Source organism: Pogona vitticeps, chromosome 3 (assembly GCF_051106095.1).
Source record: "Pogona vitticeps strain Pit_001003342236 chromosome 3, PviZW2.1, whole genome shotgun sequence".
In the NCBI taxonomy this organism is placed as follows: domain Eukaryota; kingdom Metazoa; phylum Chordata; class Lepidosauria; order Squamata; family Agamidae; genus Pogona; species Pogona vitticeps.
This window is the reverse complement of record NC_135785.1, coordinates 52942233-52961408: the sequence shown is the minus strand read 5'-3', so window position 1 is coordinate 52961408 and position 19176 is coordinate 52942233. Positions and strand designations below refer to the sequence as shown.

Sequence of the window (19176 nt, the reverse complement as noted above, 5' to 3'; positions counted from 1 at the left end):
CTTTTTTTTAAAACCTGCTTTAAGTTGATTTGGAATTGCTTTTAAATATTTGCTCTTTCTGTGTGTAGATATATGTGCCAAACTGATTTGCAGAATAAATGTACTGGATAAACTGAAGTTCAAGATATTCATGAGCTCTGCAGCTCCTCCTTGCCCCCACTCTGAGCAGATCCATGAAAGGAGGGGAGAATTGGCAGCAGCATCTCCATGAAAGGACAAATCTAGAGAGCATACATACAAATACATATACAGAGCCTATCCATCAGCCCACCAACGGGAAGGCAATTTGCTTTGCACTAGTCCTGGGGAGAAACAAATGATCCAGGATTGTCTTTAGTCCATCTCTTCCCGATTCTAGGGTACAGGTCTATGTCATAGAATTGGTGAAGGATCAAATGCTTCTCTTCCTAAGCAGATGCAAAAGAAACCCTGCAGATTCTCTCTACTTCCCAGAAATTGAAGGAAACCATGAGTACCATGTGTAAGTACCTGATAAGCACCCCACGGTTTTCTGGTAGGAAAGAGGCTCTACTGGATCCCCCACAGCTGCCAATGTCAACGTGTAGCAAGGATCTCAGGTCTACTCTGTGCAGCAGAGCCATGTCAGAGGTTGCCATGGCATCTTTGCCTGTGTCTCAGCATGTTTCCATCCTTACTTTTCAAAAGAATGTGAAAGGAGTGTGTCATTTCCTTTCCTTTCTAGAGATGCCACAACAGGAACAGGCCATCTGCTTCCTCTAGAAACTTTCCACTAGAAACCTCATAAGTTCCTGACAGCATGACTGAGGATAAGGGGTCATGAATGGCATCCATCAGCCAATCTCTGCTCTGTATTATGCCTCTTTAACCTCAATTGTGTGTGCTGGGAAGCAGGATCCTTTGTCAGGTCGTAGGGCCAATTTTAAGACCAGTGATCTTACGGGAGCAAAAGGGGGGAATGTGAAACCAGAAGTAGGTGGAATCCACATCCAATTTTGGAAAAAAAAATGCTCTTTTTGATGTTAAGCACTGAATTGTGATGGTGGGTACAAATTCCACATGTTTAAAAAATGAACTGCTGCTCTTGGAGACTTCCAGAAACAGTGTTTATTTGTTTGTCCCTCCCTCCAGCCCTCCCAGGAAAACAATTATTTTGCTGGGAGCTGGGAGAGCCTGATACATAAAGAACCACAGAAACAGCCTGGGGGTGGGTTATGCAGCCCCAGGCCCACACTTCGCTGGCCTCTGGTGATACAGTTGTATATACTGTAGTGTCATGAGTTTGTGCATTTGAATCAACTTGCACCTTATTCATATGGCCATGTGATACTACTGGATCCATACTTTCTTCACATGAAAGCCACAGAAATGATCCTGAATATCATGTAACAATATTCCATAAGCAGAAAACAATTCCTTCTAAGTTGGTAAAGTTCCATTCTAACAGTAAGGAGACTTCTAACAACATCAGGCTTCTTCCATCATCAATACACCCAACATCTTAAATCGTCTTGTCAAGTTGTGAAAATGACTTTAAAAAACCGAAACACACAGGAGACTATGTTGTTTCATTTCTGACCCTTTGATATATTCTGCCACCAGACTTTCAGAGTTTTTGTCTAGGGAAAAAAGGAGTGGTTAATCAACCTTAAGCTAAAATTGGTGTTTTAGAGATCAGATTTTAATCACCAGAGGAAGATGCTGTAAAAAGCAATTTCTGTGCATCTCCTGTCTCAGCCTAGCAATAGAGTCAATTTTTTTTCCTAATAAGAAAAGATGTACCTATTTTCCTTAGCTAAATTGTGGCTTTGATTAAATGTCCATAGAATATCACCAATACTGATATTCTGTTCTAACTGGTTAAAAACAAGACGATAATTGAAAGAAACATGGGGAAAATCCTTCAAGTTCATGGGACCTGGAGCACAACTGAGGATTCTCACAGCTGCAGCAAAAAACTATAGGCTCTGCACATCGTGTCTATTTAAAGCATGGAATCTTAAAACATATGTTGCGCCCTACTGCTTAGGAAACTTAGAATTTGGGAAATCTGTCATTTCTTTGGCTATGGGATGGCAAAGAGATGTAATTAACTTTATTCCTCTCTTGCTGCTGGAAGGACAAGAATTCCGTTTTGGGTAAAGGAGTTAGTAAAATATTCCCCACTTATTCTTCTCCACAGCCCACTCGAGACTGTTAATAAGAGAAGAGATTTTGTTTTGCTGCATATCATCATCTGCTTAAATATGTGGTTCCTTCTTTGAAGAACACTGAAGAATTCCTAACACTTCTCTGCCTATTTGATACAGAATTCCAAACTTCACAATAAGAGCCATGATGAGTCAGACCAAAGGTCTATCTGTTCCAGCAATCTGTCCACACAGTGGCAAACCAGATGTCTATAAGAATTCCACATGCAGGACACAAGTGCAGTATCTTTTGCTCACATTTCTGAACAACATTGAAAAGCACATTAGATACTGGAGGTAGTATATAGCCATCATGACTAATCGCAGCTCATGATTGCAGTCCATCAGCATTGCACAAACCAGAGGATCAGAACTGAATTGTCGCTCCTAGAAATCGTAGTAGCTATCAATGATTGGAAGATTTATTGCATTCCCACAATCACTGATCCAGCATGAATACTTGGGGATTCTGAGAGCAGTCAAAAAAGTAGTGTGTGTGGGGTGGGGGGAATTCCCCTGACCCAGTCTCCAACAGCAGTGTTGATGTTACTGGGCAAAACACACACTAGTAAGTCAGAGCTAACTTTTTACTGTAGCAACCAATGTACAAGTGGTAAGAACATTATACAGAATCCTCTGTTATATATACGTTAAAAGTAATTATATTCTAAAAAGCAATGGTGTAATACAGCAGACAGTATTAATCCTACATACCTGAGTATTCATCAGATCAGGCAAGTGAGGTTAGAACTGGAGAGCAGATGTTCTGTGAGAGGGATACGTTATGCACTTACAGGCCTTGTGGGAGGAATCAGATTGCATTCACCCTAACAACAGGGTCCCAAAATATTTCAGACCAAAATGGAGAAATTCTAGCAAAGAAACACATCTAAGATGGAATAGTTGTTTGCATTCTTGCCTGCAGTATCAGTGATCCAGCAGAATTCTGGAAGGAAAAGGAGTAAGAGACCTTTACACTAATGGGAAGGAAACTCCACAGTTAGATGTAAGCAGGATTCTGGTACATTCATCTACCACAAATTGTCCTCACAAAAAAAGAAAGAAAGAAAGAAAAAGCAACAACCAGGTCCTCCACCTTCTGCCACAGGAGAAAAAAGAAGAAGGCACAATCTTCCTCAATAGCTTGCTCCACACAGTGAGTTGCCAAACCACACCAAGACTCCTTTACTGATTAGACATGACTGTTTTTAACAGGAATGCAGATTAGCAGAATTCATCAACCAGCAAGTTAAATAAACACACATGATCTCTACATTCATCAGCCCTGCAACCTGGCTTTTGGTGGCATTTCACCAGAAGAACTTCGGCTCACTATAGGGGTGAAATCCCAAGTTTTTTGGTTTTAGATTTCCAGCTTCCGCAGTGGACTGGACTCAATGGGTCCCTTCTAACTCTACAATTCTATGTTTCTATCACAAATTTTATTTTTTAAAAAATACAAAGAGATACAATATGAATTATTGTGCACATCTACTACAGTAAGGAATCCCATGCTTTTTTACTCAAATATCAAACAGTTTGCAACAGAACTCACTTTCAGGGAGGATGCAATGCCGTCTAATGGCACAATGCTAAGAATGTGTACAGTGGTATCTCAACTTAAAAACTTAATCCATATTGGGACTGTGTTCTTAAGTTGAAACATTCTTAAGTCGAAGCACCATTTCCCATAGGAATGCATTGAAAACCATTTAATCCGTATCTGCTGTTTTTTCTTCTTAAATCAAGGTGCTGTTCTTAAATCCAGTTAATCCGTATCTACCACTAGGGGGCAAAATTGTTTTAAAATTTTTCTTCTTTCGACCTAAGGTGAACTTAGGTCAAAAAAGAGAACCTTTTGACCTAAGGTCACCTTTTGACCTAAGGTGAAATTAGGTCAAAAATAGGACAGGAAAGATTTTTTTTCTTTTTGGTTCTTAAGTCAAGGCTCCGTTCTCAAGTCGAAGCAACTTTTTGCGAATGGAGCCATTCTTAACTCGAATGGTTCATATGTAGGGACGTTCTCAAGTCGAGGTATCACTGTACTTGGAAGCTGGTCCCTCTGTAAATAAGTGATGCTGACAGACTGCTGTGCAGAATTACTGTCTAAGATGCAAACCATACCAAAAAAAGTTTCAAGGGATCTCAGAGATTGTTTGTAAATCGACCATTTAGCCTAACCAAACAGCAATAGTTTCAAACCATAAGGACAAGAATTCAAGTTAGATGCAAGAAAGCAGTTTCTACCTATAAGAGCAGTTAAATACTGAAACAGATAACCTTCTTCCCTTTAAGTCTGCAAAGGCGGAAGGGGAGAGTAGGTAGAGAGATCTGACAGGAACACTGTTGATATATAGGTCTTCCTGTTTCAGTGTAGTGCTGGACTGCAGCACTGGGTTGACTCTAGTCCTAGCACAATAATTCATCTGAAGTACAGGAAAAGGCAGTAGAGGTTTAAGAACATATACTACTTAATGCAGTCTGCTGCTTCCTAAAAATCTTTACATTTTTTTGTTATTGTCAGGGTAGTTTAGAAGTGGTAAAAAGTAGTAGATTCTCTTCTATTGCCAATGATGCCATGGGATTTTAGTTCCTCCCTGGAGAGCAAAAGGTAAACAAACACTCCATCCTGTGCAATTCCAGTGGATGTGCAGAATGAACTATACAACTATGGGCATGGTAGAGACCTAGAATGGATCTGAAGAGCCTGTAGTGAAACAAAATCATTCATTCTGGAATACTGTTAACAGAATACATCAGACCAGGCAGACAGCAGCCTGATTTCATCCATATTTATGCCGCCAGCAGAGAGCAAGAACAAGCAAAGCACACAGGGATGTCTGACAGAGCCCACCCACTAGCACAGAACCACACACCAATATACTGTAGACAGACATGTGACTCATTTCTTTTTAGGGGCTGTTGTTCCCCACCCTGCCTCATGAAGTTGTAATGAGATTTGTTTCACAGGGAGGGGTGCCCAGACACCAGGAGCATGGGTGGGGCACACAGTCCTAGGCAAAGCACCAGGTGTGGGGAGGAAAGAAAAAACCTTGTCAGAAAAATCTAGGTGATGAGGAAGAGGGTGGATCCAGTTCTGAAGATGCAGTCTGCCTTCTGGGAGACAGGAGGATCTGGAGATGCAGCTTATTGTCCCAACCATCAGCCTAAGACACCACTGGCTATTCCATGATGCACCTCCCTGAGCCTTGTATGTCTTTGCCATCAAGGTACAGACAGCTCCTAATGCATTCCTTTTATTACTCACAAAGGCCACTTTGCAGTAGCAGGGGAGATAGTGTGGAAAAAGGGGCTCCTGTTTGGATGGACTAAGTTAACTAACCATTCTTGCAATCTATTTATTAGGGTAGCAGGAGGCCCCTCCAGTCATCCCATCTTGGCACAAGATAATGGCTACATCTTCTCCTTATACTGTACATGTCTTTCACCTTGCTGTTACCTCCACTGTCAAGGCTCCCTTACATAGGGGATTCAGAACCACATCTGCACAGCTGTTTGCCCTCTTCTCAGAAGTTGGGCATACCAAGAGGTGCATTTCATTTCAATGTGTGTTTGACAGGGTATGTGTGAGAATTCACCCAACCAGTTCTAAGGGTGGAACTATACAATATGTACAAGCACAATATAGGAAAAGCTCAACAAACAAGAACTTTCAGGGAATGGCAATTTAGAGGGGGCAGTCTTCAAATCTTCTATCTCCTGCTAATTTTATATTCCAAACCCCCCTCCCAAATATTCCCACCTAGGTTTTCCTAAGGTACGTACACTTTTGTAAGCATGCATCTGGAGATTGGTTTAGAAAAGTTTCTCTCCAAACCCTTGCAGGACTGCTTATGATAGCAGTTGAGCTGTCAGCTTAGTAAAAAAGGCAGTGTATGAGTAGTGCTAGGAAGGCTGCTATGGGAGTATAATTCCCATCCCTCCCCCACCCCCATCCCACCAGCTCCAGCCTATCCTAATAGGAATCTCCCCCCACTGTAATCCTCTCTGATACACCTTGCTTGCACCTTCCCTGTTCTCAATGCTACTACATGCCCAGGCAATACCACCTGCCCTTTGTGTGCGCCCCCAGGCTGGCAGCATGGAGACTCCTTTGTGTTTGTCTCAGAGCTGGTTGGCTGGTGAATTCCCTGGGCAGCCGAGCGGCAGAGCAGAGCTAGATGCTGCCGTGTGGCTGGCAAGGGCTCACATGCGCCCAGCATGTGACAGCTCCCAATTAACTCCCGCTCCATTTCTGAGTGCACACAGTGAAAGCAGTGTGCATAGCTCAGTGTAACACTACAGTCCCCCCCCCACTCACCACCAACAAGGCATCCACTATTCCTGCACCCACTGCCTTCATCCAACACTCTCTTTTTTTGTTTCTCCTGCTTCTGTCAAACTCCACTACAATCTGTGTAGCAATAGCCCTGCAGATGGCTTTCCACTTTCATCTGAAAAATGGCCCCTGCCAATGCCTATTGCCCTCTTGTGGCTTGGTGAATAAGACACTTCCCATTGCCATGATTCCTTATCCCTTTTCCAATATCCACTGTTGGGAAAACCTGGAATTGGTATGGCATAATTCTCTTTGGTTGGTGTGGGAAACATAGTTTTGTGTTTTATTTATTTTACATCCCTTCTTCCTTCGAAAAAGGATAACCTAAAGCAACTGAAAAAAGGATGTGATCCTTCCAATGGGCTTCTCCAAAGCTGCATTTATTTTACAGGTCATAATAACCAATATTTTGTATTGTGTTTTGAAATGGACTGGCAGCTAATGTTGTCATACAAGGGCATTAAGTCCTCCTTGTGATTGGCCCAGGGAAACAGTTTAGCTGCAGACATTGGACACAATTCCTATGACCTTAAACCACCATAGCCAATGATGAAGCAGTACAGGTGATTCAGCCCAACAATATCTAGATTTTCCCCACTCCTGATTTCAGTTTGTGAGCATTAAATAAGAGTAATTACATGTCATAAACTCTATTCTGACTTATGGCCACCCCTCCCAGGACTTTCTAGACAGAGCACTCAAAAATAGTTTTACCATTCCCTTCTTCTGGGGGCACTTTATGGCTGTGCAGCTTGCCCAAGGCTACAAGGCCAGCTCTTCTCCCAGGAGACACAGTGGAGAATCAAACTCCCAATCTCTTGGTCTGCAGCCAAATATCTAACTCACTGGGCTATCCAGCCAGCATTGTCCATATTACCCAATCCCATGAGATCAATTCCAATTTCAAAAAATAACAATTTTCCAAGTATCTACTTCAATGTATTCTTGAAGGCTTTCATGGCCGGGATCCGATAATTGTTGTAGGTTGTTGTATCTACTTCAACTCTGATAGTTCAAAACCTACCCTAGGCAATGCAGCTCATGATAATCTGATGATGTGTTAATAGTTCTCTACTGTTTGGCCCTTCAGATGATTTTGCTCCAGATCCCAGAAGCCCTAGTTAGCATGATCAAGAATCCTGGAAATTCAAAACACTTGGAGAGCCAAAAGGTGACAATCTTTGAATGGAATACTGAGTACTCCAGTCTCCTGTTGCTCAACCACAGCACTAACCACAATGCCCTAGTTCACTCCATTCTGCTTCCTGGAGGAAATGGGCGACCGATGACTCATTTGGAATTAGCAGAGCCCATGCACATCCCTAGTTATTTCTTCCACTGCTGTAGCTTTACTTGTCTAGGCCAGTGGTTCTTAACGTGGGCGATAATGCCCCCCAGGGGGCGATCTCATTTTTCAGGGGGGCGGTTGAATGAAAAGGGGCAGCGTGGGGGCGCTGGAGCAGAAGGGGGCGGTAGGGGGGCGCTGGAGCAAGCCAAACCTGTGAAGATGACTGCAGCCTTTTTACAGTGTGCATGAATATATATTTTCCTCCAATTTTAATTTAGTTTCAGACTTTTTGTCTTGAAATTTTTAGTTCTTGCATTTGTTTTATGCCCTTTTTATATTTCTTTTTGCGTCTTAAAATTCACTTGCAACTAAATCATTACATGTTACTTTTTGGGGGGCATTTCATTTTCTTGGAATTGAATTTTGTTTTCAGGGGTCATTGGATTTAAGTGTCTTAAATAAATAAATAAATAAATAAATAAATAAATAAATAAATAAATAAATAAATAAATAAATAAATAAATACATACATACATACATACATACATACATACATACATACATACATACATACATACATACATACATACATACATACATAAGATATCACCGCGGGGAGGGGGGCGATGATAACTTTCTCAGTGGCTCAAGGGGGCGTTTCTTTCAAAAAGGTTAAGAACCACTGGTCTAGGCCATGATTCTCTTTCCTGGGGAAGGTCTGTTACCTCTCCTTGCTTCCCTCAATACAAGCCTACATGAAGTTAGTGTTCTCACAGTATCCCACAAAAGAGAAGCATATCCAGGTTCCCTGCTGATTTGTGGAGATGGTGGTGGTGGTTACATTCTGTCAAGTTGCTTCCAAATTATGGGGACCCTAGTAGGGTTTCTGAGGATGTTCAGTGAGTAGTTTAACATCACCAGCCAGTAAATTACCCTTGTTGCATGTGGATTTCAACCCCAGTCTCTTGAATGCTAATCTGACACTTTGTTCATTACACACTACACTAACTCCTGTTGATAGTTTAACCCTGCTAAAATGCACTTATTCTGAAAGGCAATGTTGTTGTATATTAAGAATTTGGAAAATACACTTTCCTAGACCACAACTCTCACAATTCCTCAGCCAAAATGATACATCACCAGCTGCAGGATTCTGGAATTTACAATCTAAAAATATTAACTTTTCCAAGATCTGTATTTCACCCAGATTTCCCCGGCTCACAATTCACCATCTGTATTGATCCTGTTGTTTTATCCTCCCTCCCTTCAGAAAAAAAGCATGTCCTTTTTTCATGGATGTATCAAAGGGCTGTGCCTCAAAAGGGTTAAGAGTATCATCTCTAACCCCTAAATGGAAAACAATTCTCTTTACAGTATTGCTAACTCCTTAGGAGAAAAAATGTAGGCAAGATTTAGACATGCCAGGCAGCACTTGGATGTTAATGAAAAGCATCTGACAGTAACCAGAAGGTCACATAGGACTTTTTTGCTTCCTCAGGGCTGTTAAAGCTTGGGAACCTAAACCGGATTTTCCCAATGTGGACTGGAATGAATTCTTTGTTATCTCAAGCAGCATCTCCTATTCACTGGGATAAAGGAAGGACAAGAACACCCAGTGGAAACAATTGGAGTTATCAGAAGCCTTTCCTTTCTCTATGGATCTACAGAAGCAGCAAGATATTAATCGCAGGCAATCACATAATACCATCCAATAAAAAAGGAGAATACTACAAATAGCTACTCAAAAGGAGCTTAACCCACTCACCACCCACCATTCTTCCTCGGTCGGTCTGTCTGTCTGTCATTCTCTCATACACAGAGCCCAGAAATAACTATTCCAGCCTGGTGTCAATCTACAAACACAGTCAGCACTCATACAATTGGGACACCTGCATGTACCCCAATGTCATTTTTATATCTAACATAGAACTATTATTTCCTCTTACTACACATTCAAAAGTGATCCCTCAGAGAGGTGGTCCACAAGAACTATAAATACAGTGGTTTTATTAGTATTTTATGATACCTGAATTCAAGTTTCTAGTCCTAGTCCTTCACAGCTGTGGAGAATTATTTGTGAATTTCAGCAGAACCTAAGAATATCTTAGCTGGGACTTCTAGATGTTTAAAGAGAAAGGAATTTTTGAGCTCCATGCTATAACATATTCTGTTTCCTAGATCCTCTCACCCCATTATTAATCCTCCGACCGTACTGCATATCTAGTTCTTTCTGGAAAATCTGGGGTGCAATGAGTTGGACATGAAGCAAAGCATTACTTATTTACTCACTCAGTTTATACACTATGTTCCTAGCAAAACTGGGCCCAAGGCAGCTCATGAGAAGATTAGAGAAAGTGCAAACAAAATACATTCAAATACTACTGAATCAGAAATCCACTTAAAAACACACCAGGCTCCTCACTCACTAAAAGTGCCTTTCTCAGCAGCCTGTTTGAATAAAAAGGTTTTTGCTTGCTGGAGGAAAAATAACAATGAGGAGGCCAGGCTAATTTTATTTTGAAGGAAATTCCACAGCCTGGGAGCTGCTACCAAAAAGGCCCTCTCTCACATCCCTATGAAATGTTCTCACTTTAGGGATGGCATCAAGTGAAACATTCCCCTCAAAGTTCTTAAAGCCCAGGCAGGATAATCTGGGAGAATATGATCCTTAAAGTAACTGGAATCTGAGTAGTACAGCATGCATAACCTATTCTTATTTATTTTATTTGTTGGACTTCTATTCTTGAGGCTGAAGATAATTCAGAATGAACATTTCCCATAATTTGGAGGTGGCATTTCCCTTCGGGACCACACATGTCCTAAGGCACTTGGTTCCCATTTTCTGTTGTCTCTCACAAAAGTAGGGCATCTGGCAGCTGTAACACTGATTTGTGAAAGGAGTGGGACTAGGAAGTGGGAAACCCTTCTCTGACTTCAAATGTGTTCTCTGGCAAAGCTACTCATAAACAGAATTGCTACCAATAAACTGTGTGTCTGGTGTAATGAAAACAAGACAGAGCCTATAGTGACTCCAGCTGCTTTCCTATTAGCTGAGCTATGGTGCTGTTGAGGCATTTCTCTTCCGCAATCAGATGGAAGTGAGCCCATCACTGTGGTTCTACCCTGCACTTAAAATTATGCTGTTTCCCCATCATCATCCTGTAACGCCTGTCCTTAGAGCAAAGGCGGAGATGGGTGGTACATTACAGGTGAGTGGTTTCTAGCAACACCATACTAGTGGGTGGTCTCAGATTCCTTTCCATACAGCTTAAAAAAGTTGTGGGATTATGGGGTTTTAAAACAGAATTTTAAAATGCTTGGTTGTACACAGGCACTTAAAATTAAAATTTCATGAGTGTAGCAAAAACAAAAGTCTAATGAGAATTGTTGAGCAAATAATAGGAATGAACATGTTGCAGGTAATAAGAGATATAAACAGGTAATAAAGGGCAAACAACGAAGAAAAGGAAGGCTACATACCTTCAGTGGCTGTACTGTACACAACTTTTCCATAACAAGGAAGTCAGCCTCTCTTTGCCAATATACAGTACATCTGAAAGATTCACATTACAACTCGGAACCCTCATCCCCTCTCCACCACCCCCCATTCCAAATGCCATAAGCTATTTTTCAAAAATCATCACAAAGAAAGAGGAAAGTCATCTGAATTTTCAGCGCTAACTCCAGGTGTGGCTGTGTTGTTTCTTGGAGTGCCCGTGGTTTCTAACAAAGGAAAGGTTTGATGTAAAAAGTCTACAAGCTCCAATATACCAGCTCGAGGTGGATATCACTATCAGCACCACCCTAAAAAAAAGTCAGAGCAGTTGCCATAAAGTATTCCCTGGGAGAAACAACATCCTTGCCATTAAAAAAAAAAACCAGATCTGCAGGGATCTGATCAAGCCAATTCTACATTGCATATATGACAGAAGCACCCACCCTTGGTCCTGCTTGAAAGGGATTTCTGCTGATGAAAATGCAAAGCTTTTTGTAGGTACCTGGACTCCCACAGAGTTTGCAAGTACAGTGGTCCTGGAGTTGTTAAGCTGATAACCAAAGGCCATCTACTCCAACTCTCTCCATCAACACAGGCACTCTTATGTCCTACTTCAGGGAGACGGAACGTATGTAACTCACATCATCTTCACCACTGGCTAAACTCTGGCTAGAGATGATGGAAACTGTAGTCCAACAATGTCTGGAGGACCACATGTTTCCTACTGCTATCCCAATAGTTTATTTCATATCACTCAGCCTGGGGCTTTTGGAAACAGACAAGCAAGCAAGCAAATCTCTGTGTATCACAGGAACCCAAGGAGCAATAGATACATTCAGAAAACAAATCCTAATGGCTTTAGTGACTGACCTATAGGATATACAACACCAAAAGTGAGGAACTCAGGTTTATCAGCTAACCTCTTTAGATTCCAACTGTGGAATGACAACTCATTCATAAAGTCATACCACTTCATATCCTATGATCCTATGAATTGTTTACCTGACCTCTTGTGACTTCATAACAGACGTACAGCATACCTTCTAGATCAGTAGATCTGTGCTGAAGATATGTATGGAGATATGCTTGTACACAATAATGCAATATTCTGATTGCATGAAAATTATCATCATGCAACAAGCAAAAGGTATATCCAATATCCCCCCTTCATAACACCCCCCTCTTGTTCAGCAAGCCCAGTTCTCACTCCTTATTTTGGGGGGGGGGGGGGTTGAAACAAGGATTTGAAGAATTTCTGCTTGGAAGAATCACACTGGGTAAGCCAAGAAAGAGACTTGCCATAAAGGGGTGAGGATGCTCAGATATTTCTTTCTACTGGACCAGATGGATATCAAGCACAAGTCTTGCCTTTTTCTCTCAGGAAATTCAGAGTTACACTACACATAGGAATGCCCAACAGAGGCAGTTCTTTTGTTGTAACTTACAAATGCCACTGCTTCCCCTTTAAAGGCTGAGGCACCCACAGCGGAAACTCCTCCAAGTTAATGCACCCCCCCCATAAGAGCAGCCACGCGAGAGGCTCATTAAATGTTTCTAGCTGGCAGGAGGCCAGAACCAGAGCTTGTTTGTTCTATATTCCGATAAACAGTCTGTCACGGGTTCTAGGAGCAAAAGCATGGGAAGATCTATGGTTGCAAGAAGAAGATGTCCATGCACAGAGGCACACCGTCCTAGCAGCATTCTTCTACTTTGCAGCTTCCTCCCCCCCCCCCCCCCGAACCTTAAAAATAGCTAACCCTCATTCTGGCAAGGGAATGTGGTTTTCCTGAGGGACCTGTTCAACCTCAGTTCGATTTCAAGAATGTATTCATAAATGCTGCTGTCCGTGCTAAGACTTTGGAGAAGAAATGGTTACAACACAGCCTATGTTTCTCCTCTCCCTCTGCTTCTCTTACACACAGACAGGCATACATCTTGCAGAGTGGCATTTGATCACCCCTTGGCACAGACAGGACCAACCTGGAATGCAAAATAACAGGAATGGTGTAGGTCTGTCTTTGTGCTAAGAGTATCACTCAGTTAAAGATACAACATGGAGCAACCTCCATCTCTGTAAATGACCCTTAATGCAAGATTCTGCATGAGAAGCCAGGCTTTATGAAGCTGCACATTCTCACTCTCACACAGGCAGGCACCCTGCTTGTCTGCCTGCCCCCTCCCTACCCCACATGTCTCAGCCAGCAGGCAGGGTGGGCCAAGGCGCAGTAAAAGAAGGAGAACTGGGAAAGCCTGGAGGGAAGAGGGGGAGAAGAAGCCCATGCTGTGCCTGGTGCTTTAAATGTTTGGCCTGGCTTTGGAGGGAGAACACGTGACTTTCTGCTTGAGGAAGCAGCAGCCACTCTGGCAGCTTCCAGCGGGAGATGGAGGAGGAGGAGGAGGTGGTGGTAATGTGGGGGAAGGGAAGTGGAAGGAAAGGAAAGGAAAGGGGTTGTTTAGAAACAGAGATTGCTGCAAGCCTGGGAAGTAGATTCATGCAGACAACAGGTAAGGGAAAAGAAGGAAACCTGTGGGGTTCAGCCTTCACAGTTCCAATACCAAACTGAAGAGGCGTCTGCTGTGCTCTGAGAAAGACTATAATGCCTACTAGGGAAATCTGCCCAGCACTGAGAAAATGGGGACCATTTCCTGAGTGTGGAAACTATACTAGCTATGTTTTAGAGTAGCCAGAGAATACCAGACTACTGCCACAGCATAGACCACACTGTTCCTGATTTGTTGTTGTTGTTTAGTAGTTGTGTCCGAGTCTTCGTGGGCCCATGGACCATTAGGATGGAATATTTTCCACAAAGACTGTGTGGGTGACTCTTAAAGAGATCCAAACCATGTCACTGTTTATTCCAGAAGGTCAGTAGATATACAGGGACCCCCATGCAAAACAAGCTTCTGTCCTGGGAGAGACTGCAGACTCATTACAGCCTTACATGGTCTTTAGTGAAGACAACATAATCTCTTTGTGCTACAAATCACTGGAATCAAAGAACCATAGGCAACAGTCTGGTTCCTAAGCAGAAAGGGGGGGGGGGAATCTTGAATACCTGCTGCCCTCCCCAATGACTAGATATTCCCCACATCCAAAATCATATCCTCCCTCCTCTGATCCCAAGTGCCCTCTCGGAAGCACTCGTGGGACTATCTGTTCTTGGCATCACATCCCACAGCCATGGATGTTCCAGGGCAGAGAAAACACTGAATCTGGAAGTACAATATATATACATATATTTTTTTTTTTGAAAATTGCCAAACTTTAGGAATGCTCTAGGTGTTTGGCTTGACAGCTCAGAAACAGAAGCGATAATGCTGTGAGAACCATCGGGCACAGATTTTGTCCCTGGTAGCCAAGCTAGTTTATATCTCAACAGCTAGAGCAATGCTGCATTTGATAGCCAAGTTCATCTGTGTCAAGTGGGCAGTTATCCTTCCTGTTGCTCTACACCAAATGCAAAGCTATAGGGTTAGCCAAGAAGAAAATATCATATCCAACTGTCCCTAACCACCATGTGGTCTCAGCAGTTTTTCTTTAGGAAAACATAAAGCTAGAGGATGCCAGCCCATCCCCCAATGTAAACCAACTTCCTCTCTTCCCTCCCCCGGGGAAGACAGGCCAAGCCCAAATGGCCAAATAGTTCATTTTTACAGTTCCCTCTTTTTCTGGGAAACAAAGTCTATCCTTATGAAATCAGAATGAAATCTCCAATAAGCCACAAATTTCATTAGCCAAACATTGAAGGGATGCTTCAGATCTCAGAAGTCCGTGTAGATAAGGAAAGGCATGTTCAACCTCTCACACCACAATAAAAACAAGGCAATCCAATAAGTAAGGCCTTTCAGGATATCTATCGGCCACTGGCAAATACGTGACCCCCCACCACCATCGGGGCTCGTCTCCACACATTCAGACCGGCCCTAGTTAGTCAACAGTGCCACACACGACGGATCTCTCCCACAACTATTTCTGCGGTGCGGATCGACCTACCCTCGACTGACCTCCCCCATTCCCCGCCTATCTCTAGCTACACGGCTCCCCTTCCCAAACCCTTGAGACCTCTCCCACCCGCTTCCCAGCAGGAACTCCGAGAGACATTCGCGCCCCGGCGTGGGCACAGCGCTGCACCCCACGACTCTCTCTCTCTCTCTGCCCACCAACACCAGCAGCCAATGGCCAGGAAAACACGCCGTCGCACACGCGCGCGCCCGCGCGCATATCGATCCTAAACCGACGTCTTACTGCCCCCCACCTCCCGCAGCCCCAAACCGGGATTCCCGCGCCTGGGGCTTAATCTGAACCCTGCAAAGCCCGAGACGTCGTTTCCTTTGCTCCTCCTTTTGGGGGGGGGACCGCGGGAGGAGGGCAGTTTTGTCACCAGGTTGCTTTCCTTTTGCTTGTTCGCGGCTGCAGAGGGGCCCCGGCAGGGGCAGGGCGAAAGGAGAGACTCTCCCCGCCGGGGCTTCAAGGAGGCGATGCGCCCCATCCCTCCCTTTCTCCCTCCCTTCCCCTTCGCTGCGCGCTTAAGACTCACCTGGGCATGCACACCCCACTGACATCTTCACATGCCCGGCCTGGCGCAGGGGAGATGCGACGTGCCCGCTCGGCGGGGCCCTGGCATCCGCCGCCCTGAGAAAGACCCCGGCCCAGCCTTTGGGCAAGGCCGCCCCCGAACGCGGGGCCTTCCCGCCGGGAAGCGCAGGAACCGGAGCGAGCGAAGCAGCCCAGTTCTCTCTCTGCCCGTCGCCGAGTCCAGGGCTGGGCTAAGGCTGGGCTGCTGCGTTGGCCTCGCCGTGCGCGAGACGACGGCGCGCTCCGATCGGCTCCGAACCCGATCCCGAGGCTGATTAATATGCTAATTGCGCGGGGAAAAGGGGAGGAGGGCGAGCGCGAGCTTGTCAAAGTGACCCGAGCCGAGAGCCGAGCCGCGACAGGGAAGGGAAGGGAAGGGAGGGCGCGGGGGAGGGGCGGCCATGTGACGCAGATGGGGAGAAACACACCAATCTCTGCCACAGCAGCCACCCTAGGCGGGCTCGCTCGAGGGAGAGCAAGCGAGAGGGAGGGAGGGACGGAGGGAGGGGGGAGAGAAGAAGGAAGGGAAGGGAAGGGAAGAAGGCGGGTGGGGAGCGCGCTCGCATGTGTGTGTGTGTGTGTGCGCTCGAACAGAGAGACATGTGCTGACACGTTTGCAGGCGTACATGCATGTGTACATGAAGAGGTGCAAAGCCAAGGATCACGTGTGTGCATTTTTATGAGACGCGGTAGTGATGGGGTTATATAAAATCGGAAATACCTTCTCCCTTTTTCACAGAGACTAAATTTAAAAAAATAAATAAATCCAAATCTCAGCTATTGCTCTCCTTTAAACCCTCTCCGGGTATCCTGAATTTCCCCAAACCCACATTTCATTACCCACGTTCCACTGTTCTTAATTGCTGAAGAAAGACATGCGGGGGCTTTAGGCTGCCCCCACCCCTACGTGGGGAAAGGCTGTGAAAACTCCGTGGCAAAGGGCAGCCGCTCTGCAATGCTCAGATGCACTTTTCCTGTACCATTGCTTCTTACCTCCCGGGAATCCATCAGTCCTGATGGTGGTAGTTAGATTTTAGAGCTCTGCTTAGACCTGCCTCAGATTGCAAAAGGGCAACAAGGGAAAGGCTTCCTGTATTCCAAAGTAATGGCTTCTGGAGTTGAACTGCAACCTAAATATGGTTGCCATGCCTCATGGTGCTGACTGGTATCTCCTGGAGAATAGATACCTTTTCTTAATTCTCTAGGAGGGAGGAGAAGTCTCAGGTTGAGCAATGCTGGAAAATGAGAACATTTGATTTCTCCGAGTGAGGTGGATTAAAGCTTGACTACCCATATTCTCTCAGTCCAAGTGGGTACAAAGCTTCCTAATTTGTGCACAAAGGTGTTTCAATATGTATTATACTTACACAACGCTGGTAGATCAAAAAATCAGGAACAAGGAAAGCAGATGGGGTGGGTGGGAGCCAGCGGCTGCATGTCCTTGGGGCCCCTGTGCCATTTTGAGCAAAATAGCAGCTTCACAGCCAGTCAGCTTCCTCTTTGCACAAGCCCTGGCAGCGGCAGGGCAGGCCCTGGCAGGAGGAGGGGAGGGGGACTCCCTGTGAGTAGGTGGCGAGCTTCGTGCTTAGAAAAATTCCCACATCTCTTGTTTGTTGTAGGTACGGGTGGATGAGACCTTACTAGGAATCATGGCAACTGCTGCAGTTGCTGGGTCCGTTTTTCCACTTGCCTGGCTGTCAAAAGACACTCCTCACCCCACCCCAGCATTGCAATATTACCCGGTTAGTTGGGTTTTTCCTTTTTGAATTCACTATGTTTCTTTCCTGTGCCATTGGAGGGCCTATGTCACAAAAATCTTTGGGTTTGACCCTGAGGTAAACTGTGGTGAAGTCCGAGGAAATTAGAAGCTGTTGATTTGGCAAACCAAAAGCTAAATGGCTCTCCTGTGAGGTATAAGCATGGCCTCCTGCATTTCAAAGATAGGTACACTACATTCTCCAGCTTGAGTAGCAGCCTGTACAGGGAGCCCTTTTATTCCAAGTGGAATTGTTCAAAATAAAGGTTCAGTGGGCAGAATCACGTTGTGTTTTTTGTTGCTGTTGCTGTACAGGATACAGTAAATATGTGCAGTCCTTTCATATTTTCTAAATCTAGTTTTTATAATGTTGCAACTCCACTCCCCCCCACACACTCCCCATTTCTCTCTGCTGAGGTCCAATCAATGCTAAGCAGAATGGGACTGTAATTCTTCTGTTTTCAGTGTTTCTACTAAGACAACACAAAATGGCTTTTGCCTTTTTATGACAGTGGTACCCCCAAAAAAAGAAATACACAGTACACTGAAAGCCTAATAATATAAACAAAACCCAACAGCAGTTTCTTACATGCTTTTATATATACATGTTATAAAATACCAGTCATCTATACAAAATAAATATTTGTGCTATCCAAAGCACCTTAATTGAAATCTAAACCATATTAATTTAAATATATATATAGCCACATAAATGCCTAAAATATTATCTCAAGGCTACACAGATGTTTATCATATATACAATATATGCAATTCCTTTAATAATAATCATCCACTGGGAAGCCTGAACAATCGTCCATACAAAGTGCTGAATTCATTAATTGAAGTGCTTAATTCACATAGTTTTTTTTTTCTTAATATGCTCAATGTTTCCTTGAAAGTTTTTTCAAAATCCTCACTGCTTCTCTTCAGAACCCAGTATGCTTCAATAACAAACTGTCCTTGTTTCTTGGTAATAAACTGTCCATTGCTGCATTGTTTATATTATTAAGCTTTTTCTGACAGTGTCAAACTAGTGACTTCTGTCATATTGATTGCCACTGACTGCAATGAGAGGGATCTTTCCCATGATCCATTCACTGTTTCCATATATTGCATGCATAGTATATTCTTTTTAATTTTCATATTACAATTTTCTCCAGCTTTTTGTGTAAGATACTGTATTGATTAATAGTTAGTTAATTAATTTTTATCTCATGTATCCTCCAAAGAAGGTAAAGTCTTCTTCCCTACATAATACTGTGCATCAGCCTTGTGAAGTAGGATAGTCTGGAGACATGACAACACCCTGTAAGTTTAATGACAGAGTAGAGATTTGAACATGAACCATCACAGTCAAAACTCCACTATGTTGTCCCTCATTCTGCAATCAAAAACCAGTATGGTAACTTCTCACCTCCGAGACTGCTTTGTTTGTCTTGGAAGATTTTCTATGTCAGAAACAAGAAAGGAGGAGTCCTATGCGTGGCTTAGTTGATTGTCTGTGGTAGAAAATGGAGGCATTAATACATAGCCAGTGAGTTGCAGAAATTAGA

The 19176-nt window shown here is 43.7% G+C and overlaps 1 protein-coding gene across 4 annotated transcripts in view; it reads right to left on the bottom strand.

The window, feature by feature from the left end:
• Nucleotides 1-16057, bottom strand: part of LDB1 (LIM domain binding 1) — a 71108-nt gene extending 55051 nt beyond the window's left edge. Inside the window, exon 1 of one of the 4 annotated variants that reach the window (XM_020790804.3) lies at nucleotides 15830-16057. In XM_020790804.3, coding sequence (XP_020646463.1) covers nucleotides 15830-15854 — 25 coding nt within the window. In that variant the 5' untranslated portion in view covers nucleotides 15855-16057. Of the gene's footprint in view, nucleotides 1-2882; nucleotides 3245-11275; nucleotides 11294-15829 lie in introns of those variants that run through there. The other 3 variants (XM_020790803.3, XM_072995671.2, XM_072995672.2) reach the window with 3 other exon arrangements.
• Between the last annotated feature and the right edge of the window lie 3119 nt (nucleotides 16058-19176).